The 17676-nt window shown below is 34.3% G+C and overlaps 3 protein-coding genes across 3 annotated transcripts; 1 reads left to right on the top strand and 2 right to left on the bottom strand.

Annotated features, from left to right (window-relative positions):
• Positions 1 to 8591: 8591 nt before the first annotated feature.
• LOC107822312 (uncharacterized) lies at positions 8592 to 12679 on the top strand. The gene is made up of 9 exons (XM_075241690.1): positions 8592 to 9227; positions 9489 to 9827; positions 9952 to 10095; positions 10445 to 10688; positions 10774 to 10918; positions 10999 to 11131; positions 11713 to 12242; positions 12331 to 12516; positions 12673 to 12679. Exons 1-9 carry the CDS (start codon positions 8592 to 8594, stop codon positions 12677 to 12679), a joined length of 2364 nt encoding a protein of 787 aa, XP_075097791.1.
• Positions 12680 to 13685: 1006 nt separating this feature from the next.
• LOC107812577 (uncharacterized) lies at positions 13686 to 14736 on the bottom strand. The gene is made up of 2 exons (XM_075241689.1): positions 14422 to 14736; positions 13686 to 13946 (listed from the first exon to the last, which is right to left on the bottom strand). The coding sequence occupies exons 1-2, from the start codon at positions 14734 to 14736 to the stop codon at positions 13686 to 13688; spliced, it is 576 nt and encodes a 191-aa protein (XP_075097790.1).
• Positions 14737 to 14805: 69 nt separating this feature from the next.
• On the bottom strand, positions 14806 to 16588 carry LOC142175116 (uncharacterized). The gene is made up of 3 exons (XM_075241688.1): positions 16353 to 16588; positions 15087 to 15637; positions 14806 to 14996 (listed from the first exon to the last, which is right to left on the bottom strand). Exons 1-3 carry the CDS (start codon positions 16586 to 16588, stop codon positions 14806 to 14808), a joined length of 978 nt encoding a protein of 325 aa, XP_075097789.1.
• Between the last annotated feature and the right edge of the window lie 1088 nt (positions 16589 to 17676).

Below are 17676 nucleotides of genomic sequence, written 5' to 3'. Positions count from 1 at the left end.
AACACCCAAATTTCTACCATGAAAATACTAGATTTTAAGTTGAAAACTTGTGAAATGTAATGAAAGATTGAAAAAAATGGGTTAGAATCACTTACCAATGATTTGGCGAAGAAAAGGGCTTGGAAAAATCGGCCATATGATTTCTTATTTTGAAAATTTGAAGAATGAGTGAGAATCTCGTTTTCTAGTTATTTGGTCAGTTGCAGGTATTGTATTTGCGACCTGGGTTTCGAACATGTGAACCCGCAAATGCAAACAAGTCTTCGCAAATGCGAAAAGTGACCTATGCCTGCTGCCTTCACAAATGTTAACTAGTGTTCGTAAATGCGGACTGTGAGGATCGCAAATGCAACCCAAAATTTCGCAAATGCAAAGGTCCACAACCCCCCAGCACACTGCTCGCAAATGCGAGGCTCGCATTTGGGAGCCAGACCTCGCAAATACGAAGTCTGCAGATCTGCTACACCAGCTATGATTTTTTAAGTTCAAACCACTTTGTAGCTTATCCGAAAGTCACCCGAACCCTCGGGACTCCAAACCAAACATGCACACAAGTCCTAAAGCATCATACGAACTTGCTCGCATGATCAAATCGCCAAAATAACACCTAGAACTATGAATTGAACACCAAATCAAATAAAATTTTCAAGAAAACTTTAAAACTTCTATTTTCACAACCGAATCTGAATCACGTCAAACCAAATTTCACAGAAAAGTCATAAATGTAATAATAGACCTGTATCGGGCTCCGCAACCAAAATACAGACCCGGTATCAACAAGGCCAAATATCAGTCAATTCTTAAAAATCATTAAACTTTCAAACATTTAATTTTTAACAAAAATTAATAACTCGAGCGAGGGACCTTCGAATTCGATTTCAGGCATACGCCTATGTGCCAAATTACGATACAAATCCACCAAGAACGTCAAAATACAAATCTGGGTCCGTTTGTTCAAAGTGTTGACCAAAGTCAACTTAAACGAATTTTAAGGTAAACATTCTTATTTTTATCACTTTTTAACATCTAAGCCTTCCAGAAATATATCTAAATTACGCACGTAAATCGAGAAAGGCTAAAATGAGACATTTAAAGCTTCGGAACACAGAATTTAGTTCTAAAGCATAAGATGACCTATCGGGTCATCACAAATATAATAGAATATTATTTTTGAAATTTAAATTAAGATATTACTAAATATATTTTTATTAATTATTATTTAATATAATATTATTTATTTTTAAGCCATATAATATTTTTATTTATTTGTATCACCGATCATATGTGAAATTATTTAATATTTGAGTTTCTGCCAATAGTTATTCATATAATTTTTTTAATTTATAAAGTTTAGCAAGATCACAATTTTATCCACACATCGTATGGATACAAATACTAGTATAACTAGAAAGAGAAAATGCCTGTGGTATAACCTTCAAACCTCATGCATAAATAGTAAAAAAGTTAAATTGGAATTAAGCTACCTTTTGCATATCTAACATAACTGCGTAACTATTTTGAAAATAACTACATTAAACTAACGACATAATATATATATATATATATATATATATATATATATATATATATATAGACCCAGATTTTCCACCCTCAGGAGTCGTGATGGCGCCAACTATTGTGAGCTAGGCAAGCCAATTACGTGAACAATTTACCTTTTTACCCATTTTATATTCATTAACAATTTCGAAGTAATAACATTTAAACAGCGGAATTTTAACATAAGCGGAAGAAAAAACAATAAGCTAGCTGAACATGAATCCAATACAACTATTTGAGTCTCGACTACCCAAAACTGGTGTCACAGTTTCATAGACGGTCTAAGAATACTACAAGTAAAGGTCTGAAAGAAATAAATACAATATTGTATCTGGAAATACATGAAAGAATCAAGAATAGTAGATAGAAGGAGACGCCAAGGCCTGCGGACACCTGCAGGACTACCTCGGGTCGCCTGATGAGCAAGAATCAGCAATCCCATTGCGGTCCAAAGTCTGCAACACTGGGGTCTGCACAAAAGAGTGCAGAGTGTAGTATCAGCACAACCGACCCCATGTGCTAGTAAGTGTCTAGCCTAACCTCGGCGAAGTAGTGACGAGGCTAGGACCAGACTACCAAATAAACATGTGTAGTTATATCATAAACAGCGGAAATAGAAGCAGATAATTGCAATTAAAATTGTGCAGGGGAAACATGCTAGGGGGAAAACATGCTACAGGGAAACATCGAGTAGTAACAGAAAAGCAACAAATAAATATGAGGATCACCACAGTTCAATTGAAAATAGGAAGGGGAAATCATAATGCGGGGTAAAACAAGTATCAACAGGAAACCATCAATTTAGAGTATAGAAACCGTAACACAGTTATCAATAAAAATTAGGAAATCAAAGACAAGTGCACGACATCACCCTTCGTGCTTTTACTCTCTCTCACTAAAACAATACACGACATCACTTTTCGTGCTTTAATACTCTCTCACCAAAATAATACACGGCATCACCCTTCGTGCTTTACGCTCTTCCTCACCCAAACAACAATCACAAGGAAAATAGGGTAAGGGAATCTATAATCTCGAAATAAAATCAAGCAACAATAGAAAATCAGTAAATAAACGTAAAGGACAACATAACTCAATTATCAGCAAGAATCAGGGAAATCAAGGACAAATGCATGGCATCACCCTTCGTACTTTTGCTCTAGCCCTCACCATAAGAATCAATACAATAGGCACGAAATGGTACATCGTACGATACAGCATCACCCTTCGTACTTTACACTCTTTCCTCACCATGAAATCAATATAATAGGCACAGAATTTTACACCGTGCGGCACAACATCACCCTTCGTGCTTTACACTCTTTCCTCACAAAACAAACAATGCATGACATCACCCTTTGTGCTTTAACTCTCTTCCTCACCCAAACAACAATCACAAACAATAGGGCAAGGAAATAAAGGAAATTGCAATAAGAATCCCGGCAAGGAAGAAACAAGTCAACAATTCAATCCCGGTAAGGGAACAACGTCAATAACATCAACATCCCGGCAAGGGAGATAACAATTATATCAACAATATCCCGGCAAGGGTGACAACATAATGATCTCTTCTCTTTCTCATTTTTTTACTTCATAATTCACTTTACAACTCGGACAAATGCTCTAGAGGTTCAATTATCACTTATACCTTCACAACTCATTTCATAACTCGAGCCAATGCTCTAAAAGTTCAATTGTCACTTATACTTTCACCATTCGTTATACAACTTGAGCCAACACTCCTCAATGTCCATAGGTCACAATTCTTCCCACAACCTTTATACAACAAATAAAAACCATCACCAAAGTATGAAAGATACAACGAAGTCATGATAATCACAATATAATGACTCACGGTCATGCTAGACACTAACGTATAGATACTCGTCACCATGCCTATACATCGTACTCAATACTTACCACATAGCAAATAGGACTCAACTCCTAATCCCTCAAGCTAAGGTTAGACCAAACACTTACTTTGATGCCACGAACAATTCACGATTTAATTATAGCTTTACCCATTGATCCCACTACCAATTCGCTCGTATCTAGTCACAGGTTACTTAATTACATCAATAAACGCCAAATGAATCAATTTGAATGCATAAAAATGAGTTTTCCAAAGTTTTGCCCAAAAAGTCAAAAATCGCCCCGGGCCCACATGGTCAAAACCCGAGGTTCGAACCAAAACCCAATTACCCATTTCCCCACAAACTCAAATGTATAATTTGTTTTGAAATCAGACCTCAAATCGAGGTCCAAATCCCCAATTTTTGAAAAACCTAGGTTCTACCCAAAACACCCAATTTCCCCCATGAAAATCATTGATTTTGAGTTCAAATCATGTTAAAAGATGTTCAGGAGGGAAGAAAATGAGTTAGAAATCACTTACCAACGTTTTGGAGAAGAAAGGTTGTTTGAAAAATCGACTCTTATGTTTTTGGGGTTTTGAAAAATGAAAAATAACTAAAAATCTCGTCTAAATATCCCCCTCTCAGACCCCCTGTGCGGACCGCACAAAATCAATTGCGGTCGCACAGCCCTTCCTGTGGACTGCACTGACATTCTTTAGTAATTTGGCCATAATTTTCTCTAAACTAGACACGAAGGGCTACAAGTTTTGTTTTTGAAGCATCTCAAAATTCCTTGTAGATCAAAAGATATAGGCTTCCGAAGTCGGACCAGTGAGATGTTCTTCACCGCGGATCGCACAGAATCTAGTGCGGCCGCACATGCCCCTCCACGGCAGCACTCTATTTTGTGTGGGCCACACTAGTTTGTTCAGAGGTCTTCCATTTCCCTGAGCCTGCAACAGCTATGTTTTAGGCCTAAGACATCCTGGAACCTACCCGAAACTCACCCGAGCCCTCGGAACTCCAAAACAAGCATACACACAACCTTAAGAACATCCCACGGACTTATTCGTGTACTCAAATCACCAAAATATCATCATGAACATCGAATTAAACCTCAAGATCAATGAAATTTTTCAAAACTTCTTTAAACATCAAATTTGCATTTAAGGTCTGATCACGTCAAACGGATTCAGTTTCTTACCAAACTTCACAAAATTATCTTAAATTACATATAAGACCTGTACCGGGCGCCGGAACTAACATACGGGCCCGATACCAACATGTTCTAATCAAAAATTCAATTCCAAATCCTTTAAACAATTTCAGAAAATAATTTTCTTTAAAAATTTATTTCTCGGGCTTGGGACCTCGGGATTTCGATTCCAGGTATACGCCCAAGTCCCATATTTTCTTACGGACCCCCCGGGACCGTCAAATCATGGGTCCGAGTCCGTTTACCCAAAATGTTGACCGAAGTCAAATTAATTTATTTTATAGTCAAAATTTATCATTTTTCACAGATTTTCACATATAAGCTTTCCGGCTACGCGTCCAGACTGCTCACGGAAATCGAGGTGATGCTAAAAGAGATTTTTAAGGCCTCGGAACGCAGAATTCAATATAAAAATATATTATTTTTAACATGAAATATATTCTTACACTTAACAAAAGAAAACCACCAATTAAACTAAAAGTAGTACGTTTGTGGATATTTTAATTGAGGGAGAAATAAAATCAGAAAATTAACTTACAAAGACAATTAGGAAAAAGAAGAAGGTTTAAAGTGACAAATATCAAAGGACTCAAAAGACACATGATCATTGAGTTAATTATTATAAAATGATCGAATGAATCATGCTACTGAGGCTGATAAGGCAGAAAAGTTTAGCTTTTTCAATGAAAGGTTTAATTGTTGATTAACAGCATACCTTGTGATGATTATTTTATCTTTTACAAGAAATAAAAAAAAGAATAAAAAAAGGGTAATGAATGTCGGAAATCAGTATAAAAATACGAATGCCCTTACTGAAACGTAGTTCGTCTTTTTTAACTTTTAAAAATAAGTTTCACATTTGACAAATATGTAATTTAAGTTACTTTCCTAATAGTTAGGACTTTAAAATCAAGTAAAATTTTAAATATTACCTAATATTTAGAAGTTCGAAATTAACTAAATAAGGATAAAATTACATTAAGAAAAAAAAGAGAATATAAAAAATAAAGTTTCTTTTCAACCAAGGACAAAAAATATTGTATAATTTTCATGTAAATATTTTGTGCCTATATTGTACAAGGAAAATTTTAGCGCGCAAGATCAATTGTGATCCTTTATTTTCCCTTTCAAACGAAAATATTTTCTTGGTTGTTTAAATTATATTTTATTAAATTGTTTCACAACTATACATATTTTATGTGTTAATTTTCCTAATATTTACTTATTTAAGATTTTAAAAATAGTTTTATTTATCGAATATATATTATTATAATCATGTCAGAAGTCTTAATGTATAAAATTTGTCACACCTCCTTTTTACCTACACCCCGTAAAGGGTATAAATATAAGGGAGTTTTTCCAATTAAAGGACAATCGAAACGGGATTTGTTTAAAGATTCAGAGTCGCCACTTGGGATAATTTATGGTATCCCAAGTCACCGGTTTAAAATCCCGAATCGAGGAAGTTGACTCTATTATCGGTCTGCGAACACAGAAATCCGGGTAAGAAATTCTGTTAACCCGGGAGAAGGTGTTAGGCATTCCCGGGTTCTGTGGTTCTAGCCCGGCCGCTTTGATCATACTTGGCTTAATCAAATTGTTTAATTACTCAATTTTAGATCCTTTGTGCATTAGCCGCTTTTAATTAGGAAATTATCTTGAAACAGGTCACGCATACGTGTACCCATTTGTTTGGCGTGTCAAAAATCCTGTCACGCGAACGTGTCCACAATTAATAACGCTTTGTTATTAGTAAGAAAATTTGACCGAAGTTGCACGAACGCATACCTCAATTTATTTTGGGCATCTAAATCTAGGTGTAGCAAATCAAATCGAATTAACAAATAATGACAATAGAAATCTTATAGGCTATAACCAATAGCAAATTCACATAGCGTTAAGTACACTATAACTATCCAAATTAGTAGAACAGTTGAAATCTAATATACAAAAAACGAAAAAAAAATAAAGAAAAGACAATACCACATAGACGGGATTAGAAAAAGGAAGAAAATGTTATGATATCAATTAGTTAGTAAATAAAACACACAAACCTTTTCAGGGAATCAAATTGGTTTAATTTGAAATTTGCAATAGCTTCTTTCGCAAGGTGCACCACACGAACGGAGATTAGCTTTTTTACTCACTAACAGCTTGTAATTCAACAACTATCATGAGAAAACTGTGTATGTGCGTGTTTTATGTATGTGCACAGGCGGAAGGAGAAAATAAGGGATTTTTCGAAGAAGAGAAGAAGCCACGACTGCTGATCTTTTTTAGTCTCTTCTAGGTCTACTCATTGAAATTTTTTTTAGGGTAAGGTTTCTATAATTGGTATTTTATATAGAAGTGGGAAGGGATGATGACCATTGGATTAGAAGGAAATAGATGGTTAGGATTAAATCTTGCACTTAAATGGGCTAATGGGTTGTGAAGAATGGGCTAAGGGTAATTGGGTTGGAGCATGTCTTTTTTTGTTTCACTTATTTAATATTGTACACTATATCATATATTATAAAAAAGGAAATTTTACCACCTATAGAATAGGTTAGTACCCTATTTATATTCTATAAATACCCTTTTAAAATATTACATTCTATAAATACCCTTTTTAGTTTATAGCAAAAAATTTAAATTTAGTTCCATCCTAAAATTAAGGCTTAATATATGCTACAAAATATTTTTCTATCTCATTTTTTTTTATTTTCTCTCACCTAATTAGCGTATATCTCCTCTCATCAGCTTTTCTCTCTCTTCTTCAATACACTTTTCCCTCTTCTCCCACAAACACACGTTCCATACACTTCAAAAACCCTCCTCCGCCATTATTGCCCCACACGCCATTCTTTTTCGCAAGCTTCACAGTTGTATTTTGGAAATCTTCTCCCCGTAGGTAATTCAACTACTTCGAAATTGCTTTTTCATTAGTTTGTTTCTATAAGTTTTTTTTAGCGAATTTACACAATTTTCTGATATATCTTCCATTTGTATTGTTAATCACCAGGATTCTTTGAGTTTTCTCTCTAATGTCGGATGCAACGCCACTCAACAGACTACCCAGAGGTATACCCACCAAAATTCTCTATTTTGATGGGCCCTCTTTCTCGTTGCAATTGACTCAAGCGGAGAAAGATTTTGCAGGTTTATCAGCATCCAAAGTTGATGAAAGAAGAAGTAAATTACACAATGACAAGTTGAAAGAAGTCCAAGTTGATGAAGCTTCAAAAGAAACCAAAAATCAAGTTGGCTCAAAGAGGAAAAAACCTATGAAAGATTCAAGAAACCAAAAGGTAATTGGTATTTGTTACATGTATTCTGTTGTATTCATATCTATCTTCTTGTATTTTTGTACCTTTTTGTATAGTGTATTCCGTTTTTTCTACAGTATGTTTATGTATTCATATGTATTTGGTTGTTTCCAACAGTTCATTTTTAATGTAATCTTACCTGTATTCATATGTATTCATGTGTATTTAGCGTTTGCTAATGTATATTTGCGATAATTCAATTGTCCAGTTTGACCTCAAATGTATTCATATGCATTCATATGTATTCAGTTGTATTTTGTATTATATCTGTATGTTACAAAGTATGTTAGCATATATTTAGCCTTGTCACTGTATCTAGTCTTCTATAAGTGTTTGTAGTTGTCTAACATGCATTTGGCTTTGTCACTGTATCATGTCTTACATGTATTCCAAAAAATCTTAATATGTATTTTTGCAATGTATTCATCTGTATTAACATGTATCTTTCAATGTTCATTGCAGGGAATTGATTTGTTTGTGAAACACCAGCCAAAATTAGCACCCCATATTAGTAGTTACACTAACACTGATATAGTATCCTAGCTAAAAGATAAGCTTACTCCCGATCAGTTCCAACAATTCGGCAATACATGCTTTGGCTCATTTCTTCAAATGAAGCGATTTGATGTTCAACATCAACTCTTCAGATGCTTCATGGCTCGACAGTTAAACGGCACTCCAAACAATGTATTTGCAGTATACGTCAATGGTACTGAATTACATTTCACATTAAGGGTGTTTGCGCTTGTGACTGGCCTCAAATGTGTAGGTAAAGATGAAGATTTTGAGTTTAGTGAAACTCCTCCTAACTGGCTTATTACGACTTATTTTGGAAGTGCTAATATTGTAAAGAAGAAACACTTGAGACAATGCTTCAATGACAAGGCATGGGGCCCCGATAATGATGAGGATGCTTTGAAGATATCTTTGTTGTATTTCATCCACACCTTTATATTTTCATCTGAGAAGAATAGTGCAACTATACCGAGGCTAGATTTTGACTTAGTAGAGAGTGGGCGCTATTCTGAATATCATTGGGGTATTAAAGCATTTGAGCTGTTGATAAACTCGATTAGCAAGAAGATGGATGCTTTGAAGAAGTATTACAGGATAGCTGGGATGCCCCTAGCTATGCATGTGTGGTTTTATGAGTGTTGTTCTTATGTTGATTCCAAAATTGCAGTCCGAGTCTGTGACGTGGTCCCCAGAATACTCAATTGGAGAACCACCGGAAATCAGCCAACATTTTCTTATCTGATGAACGGCATGTTCAAAGACACCGGAAACATGGTAATATACAAATGTTATTAATATTCTGAAGATAATTGAACACAAATACATCTATAATTTGCATACATTTGCATTCAGTTAGAGGGGAAGCCTACTGTTGTATTCATTGGATTCATAAGCTTATATACATGAATACTTGCATACATATTAATACATTTTAATACATTCTAAATACAACAGAGTTAAATACACCTGAATATAGCATTATACAGTTATGCATTAATATGTTTTTTGTAAGTCATAACTTATTTTTGTTCACAGATTGTGTTCAAGGACATCACTCCTCTAGATATAGAGCTTGCTGTTTTTCAGATTCCTCAAGTGTGCGCCGATATTGAGAAAATACCTACTCCTGCGCATTCAGACAAATCGGGACAGGATATAGATGACTTTTCTCCTACACCCAATCTTCAATCTAAGAAGAAACATGTTGAAAGTGTTGGTCCATCTTCATCACCGCCACATAAGAAGGTCAAGGAACAACCCAAGATTTCTACAAAAGAATCAGAATATCAGCCCAAAGTCCCTCCTGTTTGTGTTTCTGACATTGGACATAAACTTGTGCATGACCATCAGCTCCCAGAAGGCCAAAATGAGGAAGTATCTTCTTTGAGGAAAGACCTAAAATCATTCAAAGAATACATGAGTATTTACCCACCGATTAATCAATAAAGTTTGATAGCTATGTGTTTTAGTATTTTTCTAACTATTTTGTACTGTTAAGGTTGTTGGAGAGTTCAAGTCTCTAAGGACATTGATCAATGATAACTTCAAGATGCTTTCAGACCAACTTCAACAAAATCAGCAAACTGAACCCATAGTGAGACATGATGGTGGCATTGACACAGATGTCGGAGATAATAATGAGGTATAAAAGCAGTTATCATATTGAACATATGTATTTAGCTGTATTCATATATGTTTTAATCTAGCCATTTTACTGATGTATTTAACTGTTATTCAGCTCTATATATATGTATTCTGACTTTTAAATCTTAACATATTGAGCATATTTTTTTAAATGTATTCATAACTGTGTTACACTTAATCTGTAATATCACTTTAAACTGCCGTATTTATTTTTATTTCAACTGTATTTACATGTATTCTGCTTGGTTAATCTGCATTTTCTGTAATGTATACTAGCTACTTATATGTATTTAATCTTTTTTCTAACATTAAGTTACCATGCTAACAATGATACATACAACTACCAGAAAACTATTTCAGAGGTACCGTCCATCATACCATCTACCACAAACCAAGAGGATGTATCTAAAGAATTCTATGTTTCTCAATTTGAATTGGACGACAAGTTTCTACCCAGTCAAATTCCAGAAACTAGAATAGTTGTTCACGCAAGTGCAAAAAAAGATGAAGCCACACCAGTGCAACTTCAACGAAATAGGCGACCAAGTAGATGGAACTCTTCGCCTTATCAGTCTAACTTCGACTCAGGAGGTAAGAGATTTTACAAACGTAATATTCAGCATTCATCGTGATTGAATCATTTATAGTAGTCCATAAACACAAATTCAATTTACAGCATGTTCCTCTGTAAAGTTGACACCCATCTTTGAAAAAAGACACCCGTTTGAGGAAGATCCAATAACGGGTCCACATCCTATGTTACTCATTCAAGAATATGACAAGTGGGTTCGTGAAGGTCTTCTAGCAAGACATGATCAGAAGTGAGTTTTCCCCCGTTCATTGTATTATGTTTTCATTTTTTTAAGGTATGTACATAATGAGTTTTATATCATACTTGTAGAGGTAATCTCGACGACCATTACAAGAAAAACAAGTCTATACTTCACATTCCATTGGATTTTGGAGTTGATCAAGTTGATTCCAAAAACTGGTTTTACCTTCTATCCATTTACGGGAAGTTATGGGATGACAATGTGAGTCTTTCCCAAAAATGATAATCTTATCTTTAAATAATAACATGCTGTTTTATTAACTTGTATTTAGTTGTATTATTCAGCTGTATTTTTCTCTGATTTCCTATGTATTCAGCTATAGTCAATTGAATTGAACTGTATTATTAACCTATAGTTAACTTTATTGAAACTGTTGTATTCAACTGTATTGAACAATTGAATTACCTGTATTCATCCAATGGCAGTTAAATTCAACTGTTTCAACCAGCTGTCCAGATCTGTATTCAACTGTATTACAGTGTATTCCACCAAAGTCAGTTAAATTGAACTGTGTTATTAACCTATATTCAACTTTATTCTACATGTTGTATTCACCTATATTAAGGAATTGAATTAGTTGTATTCATTCAATGTCAGTTGAATTCAACTGTAGTCCATAAGCTGAATACAGTTGTATTCACCTGTATTACAGTGTATTCCTCTATTTTCTGTATTCATTTGTATTTAACTTTTTTTAGCATCTGTATTGAGGTATTCATATATATTATTTCTTAGTTCAAGCAAATAAACTCACACTATCTACCAACCTCTTTTGTTTATAGCATATGGATGTCATATTCTACTATTTGCGAAAGATGGGCAAGTACAATCAGCATAGGGACTTCACGTTTACTACTGTTGATTGTATATTCAAGACAAGAATAGATGAAATATATGACAGGTATGAAGATACAGATAGTAATGCTAATGTAGCAAAACAAGAAGACGTTGTATGTGAGTATATTAGGGGCTACAGATTACATGCTAATGTACCCTGGCATACAGTGGATAATGTCTTGATACCAGTGAACTTGAAGGAAAAACTTCATTGGGTGTTGGTTGTTGTGACTTTCAAAGATAGATGTATCAAAGTGTACGACTCGTACACGTCTTCCGGTCATGATGCATACGTAGTCTCTGAGATTGTAAAGCTAGCTAAGCTACTACCTCTGTATCTGTCAATTAGTGACTTTTACAGAGATAGTCAAGGCATTGACTGGTATGCTTATCTCGCATACACAAACAAGGATCATAACGAACCTTTTGAAGTTATCTTCGTTCCAAATCTGCCTCAACAGAAAGCGGGCAGCATGTAAGTATCCAATCATCATTCTTATATGTTTTATACACTGTATATGGATTAATTATTTTATATTCTATTTCAATCAATTATTGTTTAGGGATTGTGGAGTGCATGTTGCAGCCTTCACGGAGTTTCTGAGCACTATTGGAGAGATTACACAAAAAACACCATTTGATGCCACTCTTCTCCGTCAAAGATATGGTGCTCTGTTATGGGACTATGCTATGCGCAAGATAGATGCTGATGCAATAAACGAGAGTGAAGCACCTTCAAAGATTGAAAGGTAAATCTCTGAGTCGGAGGCAAAGATGCAGATAGTTTTAGAATAGCTTTAGTTTTTTTTTTGAGTTTAGCTTGAACAATGATACTGATTGTAGTGGTTTTGGTCGTAGATGCTATTTACTTACATGCTGAAATTTGGTTAAGTTTGCTTGAACAGGTTTTAGTTAACGCACATGTTAGTTACAATTTCTGAAACTTTATGTATGCTGAATGATTTTTGTTAATGCCAATTTTTGAATTGTATTCAGCTGCATAAGATCAGCTTTATCTTGCAGTATTAAGCAGTTGTATTTAGTTGTATTATTCTGTTTAGCTTACTGTATTAATCTATATTATTCAGTTCAGTTCAGTTGTATTAAAGTGTATTTATCAGTTGTCTACAGTTGGTATGCAAGTATATTCAGCTGCATCCATTCAGATGTAACTTTGAATTGACTAGAAACAATACAAGTTATATTGATTAACTTGTATTTAGTTGTATTATTCAACTGTAGCTGTATTTTTCTCTGATTTCATATGTATTCAGCTATAGTCAATTTAATTGAACTGTAGTATTAACCTATAGTCAACATTATTAAACATGTTGTATTCAAATGTATTGAACAATTGAATTACCTATATTCATCCAATGTCAGTTAAATTCAACTGTTTCAACCAGCTGTCCAGATCTGTATTCAACTGTATTACATTGTATTCCTCCAAAGTCAATTGAATTAAACTGTATTATTAACCTATATTCAACTATGTTCAACATGTTGTATTCACCTGTATTAAGGAATTGATATAGTTGTATTCAACTATACTAAGATACTCTCACAACCAAATCATATATATTTATATATATAAAAATACTTCAACTAAATAAATTCAAAAAATATTAACGAAAGTCATTCCACAATATATTACTTCGAAAAAAGAATTCATTATAGCTGATAATGTCATAATAAGTGTTGAGAAATTGTCGAGTCACCAATACATGTCAGAATACAACTATTTATTACGTGGAGCATTCCTACAAGTTCGCTTGTTATGTCCTCCCTGCCCACATATGCTACATGAATGTTGATTTTTCGGCAACATCAATTCACTTAAATTTTTGTCGCGCTTCTTCTTTGGCCTTCCAGGAGGTCTTTTCTATTTGGGTGGCAGTACAACCTCCTCTGCAACATGCTATGGTATATTCCAGTCATTTTTGTCCGGTAGCGGGTACACTGGCACATCGTATATCATTACAATTGTACTTGGCTTGTAATAGCTAGAGCAATATTCTTCAGGCATTAAAAACTTGCTCTTCAATACAGCCCAGACATGTGGGCATGGCAATTCATCAATTTGGAATCTCCCACAAACACATTTTCTCTCGAGCAGACAGACTGTGTAATTCCTCCCACCATCGTTAACAGTATGTGAGTATTCAGTTGAGGGTACCACCTACATTTAAAAACAGAAATATAAGTTTTGAACACATTTACATGAATTAACAAATATATACTACTGAGTTAAATGGTTACTATCAACTTCAAAAATTGCAACTTCATCCAATTTCAGTTAAATTCAGCTGATTCCAGCAACTGTATGCAACTGTATTCAACTGTATTACTCTACAGTCTGCATTTGTATGCATTTGTATTCAACCTTTTTTTAGCAGATGTATTCAGGTATTTCCAATCAATTTAAACTGTATCAATCACATGAATTCCATTGTAATCATTATCACGTGCATACAGTCTTAATAATAACATGTATTTACCTGTATTCATCTATATTATTTACTAGTTCAAGCAAATATTCATAAAAATGCATACCAGTAGTTCTGCCTAAAAAAATATATTCAGTTGTATACAACAATGCCATAAAAAATTAACTTACAGTCATACGGGTACACATGGTCTCATTCAACTCCAACATTTCCTGGTATTTTTTTCCCAAGCGTCTTGTATGTCTGAGTAGCTTCTTTACGGTTACTACAATTCCAACGACCAAACATCTTCCTAACTTCTTCAAGGAAGTCATATATTGGCAATTCTCTTGCTGAAACTAGTGCTGCATTGATTGACTCAGCGATATTTGACGTCATTGTCCATCCCCTGTTAACAGGTGCATACAACCTAGCCCACTTTTCGTAACCAGCTAACTCTAAGTATTCTTTTACCCTAATATCTACCTTCTCAACCTTCTCCATCAGACTATCAAATTCAGTTTGTGTGTATGCTTTTGCCATCGAGAAGTATATCTCACTCAACTTGGCATGACTCTTTTTGAATTTCTTGTATACGTTATTCCATAGATGTCATATGCAAGCACAATGCGGTAAATCCGGATATACTCTCGATACAGATTTAATGATGCTCTCATTTCTATCCGAAACAATGCACATGTTTTCCCTTACACCGTAAGCTATCTTAAATTGCTCAAAGAACCACGTCCAAGCAGCATCGTTCTCTGAATCAATAACACCGTATGCTAGTGGCAATATATGACCTGTTTAATACAATTGAATATAATTGTTTTAAATACATGTTTTCCAATGCTTTAAATAATAACAAATTGTATTATTATTGAGGTACTCACCTGCCCCATCCAACGTGCTTGCAGAAACGAATGTCCCGGTGTAGTAGGATTTTAGATGACTTCCGTCCACTACAACAATTGGTCTACAATGATCAAACCCCCTTATAAATGCATACAATGATATATACACGTACATGAATTCATTCTTTGACGATTTTTCCATTCTTATGTGAGAACCTGGATATGTCTTATCCATTGTATATAAGTATCCTGGTAATTTTTTGTATGAATCAGCCGGTTCACCTCTAAGAAAATTCATTGCCTTTTCTTTAGCCCTCCACGCCAACATGTAGCTAACATCAACACCTAGATCTGATTTCACGTCATCAATAATGTCCCTCGGAGTGTATTTCCTCTTATGGTTTGTAAGCTTTGTCCTTATAATACCACTTATAAGGCTGCTACTAGCTTGCCGCTGCTCGTACACTTTATCCTTCAGCGGACATGTATGGTTGTCATTGAATTCTCTCACCTTGAATAATTTCGATTTGTTAATGCTTGAAGCCTTAAACCTCCAATCACAATCTTCTGAAATACATATTAATGCATAGCTGGAAAGAAAAGTTCATACATCAGACAACTTAACGAATCTGACATGTATACTTCCTATTCATAAAGTACCAAATTGATATCTGTGTATATGTAATTTTGTATACTAACGAATTCCAATATTGTTAGATGTGATTAAATACAATAAATACATTTGTATGAATAATCAAACACTTAGTAACATTATAGACATAATATGAAAATAATCATAGCCACTGTTGTATTTTTTCAATAGTAAAATACACCTGAATACATATTATTAAGAACACTAAACAAATATATATTTTCAAAGGTGTTCATCATCTGGAGGAAACACACAACTACAACTAAATACAACAAAGTTAAACAAACATCAAACCTGACAGCATTAGACCGATCAACACGGAATTGAAATCTTTAAGCTATAGCATAATTCTTCATCACCTCTTTCAATGTAGCTTTATCCTTATACACTTGTCCAGCCATAACCTCCTTTTGATTAGTTTTTGAAATTATCAAATCCTTGTGGAGTTCGAACACTCCAATCGCTTATCCTGAATTGGCAAGTTCTATAGCTAGTGTATAATTTGTATCGGAATCGTACATTTGAACTGCTTCGTCTATCTGCACAATGTCGCCTTGATTTAAACCATCTTCGGAGATAAGCTTTTTTCCATAGTTGTAATGCACAGAGGATACATCCCAAATTCTCTGTTCTCTTTTTTCAATTTTACATACACTCTGTAACCCATATCATTGTGTATTTCCATTAGCGTGCGATTGCCTTCAACATTGTATGGTATTTTAATGGTATTTGTGCTCAAATCTATACCCAGTTGATTAGAAATTGAACCAACTAGATCATTAAAGGAAGCATACTCCTTAATCAGTATTCCCTCAATGGAAAAGTCGATATAACTGCCCTCATCGTTCCACTTTCCAGAATGACGCAACAAAACTGTCAAGCTTGCCATATATATAGAAGAGTTATACCTTCTTCTATATATAATTTGTCGCAATCGATAAGGAGGAGAAGAAAATCGCATAATATAGAAGCAAGCTGCTCTGTTTCTTCGATTCTTTCACGTTTCTGTATTTCTGACTTTGAGAAGAATACAGATTGATGGGATAACTTTTAAGTTTGTTGAGTAAAATTAGGGAAATCAGAATTGATTTGATTTCTTTCCGTTTTTAACATCTTCGTCGACCCAGATATTGCGCAGATACGTTACGTATTTACCGCTACATACGTTTGAATACAAGTAAATACATATCAGGATTAGCTGGATTTCCTTTTTGTACGCCGCTAATTTTGTTGTATTATTAAATACACTACCTTAAATACATTAAATACATTATATAATCACATAAAAGATATCTATAGGACGTAATATAGCAAAGGGTTTCTATTAATTGATAATTAGGACTAAAAGATGGTGCTTTGTGAAAAATTCTCTATTTAAAACCATAGCTAAATTTCCTTAATATAAGATAACTATACTACATGATGCAAAAATAAATTATAATTAATTAAACTAAACTATATTAAAACATGAAACCATTACATATTTTTTTGTATTTTTCAAGATTATATAAAGATAAAAATAAGGTACTATTTTTTTTACTTATGAAAGGTACAGTATAAAAAAAAATTTGTAATTTTTATTTTTTTGTAAGAAAATAAAATAAAGAGTAAAAATGAGTTGAAATAGCTATATTGGGCCTAAATTAAATATTTACGTGCTAAATATGAAAAATCTTTGGGAGGGTCAAAAATCACATGTCTACAGCTGCCCCTCTTTGACTGGAAAGACAAAGTATTTTCAGACAAAGAATGACTAGACATGTTTTTTGTCCCGACCCTTATTTGGAGAGACTAAAACTAAGAGAGAGAGAGAGAGAGAGAGAGGGGAATTTGACCGAGCCCTCATATCTGAGCTGCCTACATATCCTTGGCTATAAAGGAATCAGGCCACGTGTAGTTCAGAGGTGAGTGAGATGATGGAGAGTGTCGAGGTGGAGAGCCGAGCGACGTGCCGTTTCACTGAGGTTCCGGTCCGCG

Source organism: Nicotiana tabacum, chromosome 21, assembly GCF_000715075.1.
Source record: "Nicotiana tabacum cultivar K326 chromosome 21, ASM71507v2, whole genome shotgun sequence".
NCBI lineage: Eukaryota > Viridiplantae > Streptophyta > Magnoliopsida > Solanales > Solanaceae > Nicotiana > Nicotiana tabacum.
The sequence above is the reverse complement of the archived record's forward strand: the minus strand, read 5'-3'. Positions and strand labels throughout refer to the sequence as shown.

Excerpts from the sequence above, each read along its gene's own strand:
- LOC107822312 (XM_075241690.1), top strand. The coding sequence starts at position 8,592 with ATGGCTCGACAGTTAAACGGCACTCCAAACAATGTATTTGCAGTATAC. Across the intron at positions 9,228-9,488 it reads TCAAAGACACCGGAAACATG|ATTGTGTTCAAGGACATCAC; the intron begins GTAATATACAAA and ends TTTTGTTCACAG. Across the intron at positions 10,689-10,773 it reads GTCTAACTTCGACTCAGGAG|CATGTTCCTCTGTAAAGTTG; the intron begins GTAAGAGATTTT and ends TTCAATTTACAG.
- LOC107812577 (XM_075241689.1), bottom strand. The coding sequence starts at position 14,736 with ATGGCAAAAGCATACACACAAACTGAATTTGATAGTCTGATGGAGAAG. Across the intron at positions 13,947-14,421 it reads GGAAAAAAATACCAGGAAAT|GTGGTACCCTCAACTGAATA; the intron begins GTTGGAGTTGAA and ends TTTTAAATGTAG.
- LOC142175116 (XM_075241688.1), bottom strand. The coding sequence starts at position 16,588 with ATGGCAAGCTTGACAGTTTTGTTGCGTCATTCTGGAAAGTGGAACGAT. Across the intron at positions 15,638-16,352 it reads AATGATATGGGTTACAGAGT|CTATGCATTAATATGTATTT; the intron begins GTATGTAAAATT and ends TTTTCTTTCCAG. Across the intron at positions 14,997-15,086 it reads AAGCACGTTGGATGGGGCAG|GTCATATATTGCCACTAGCA; the intron begins GTGAGTACCTCA and ends TGTATTAAACAG.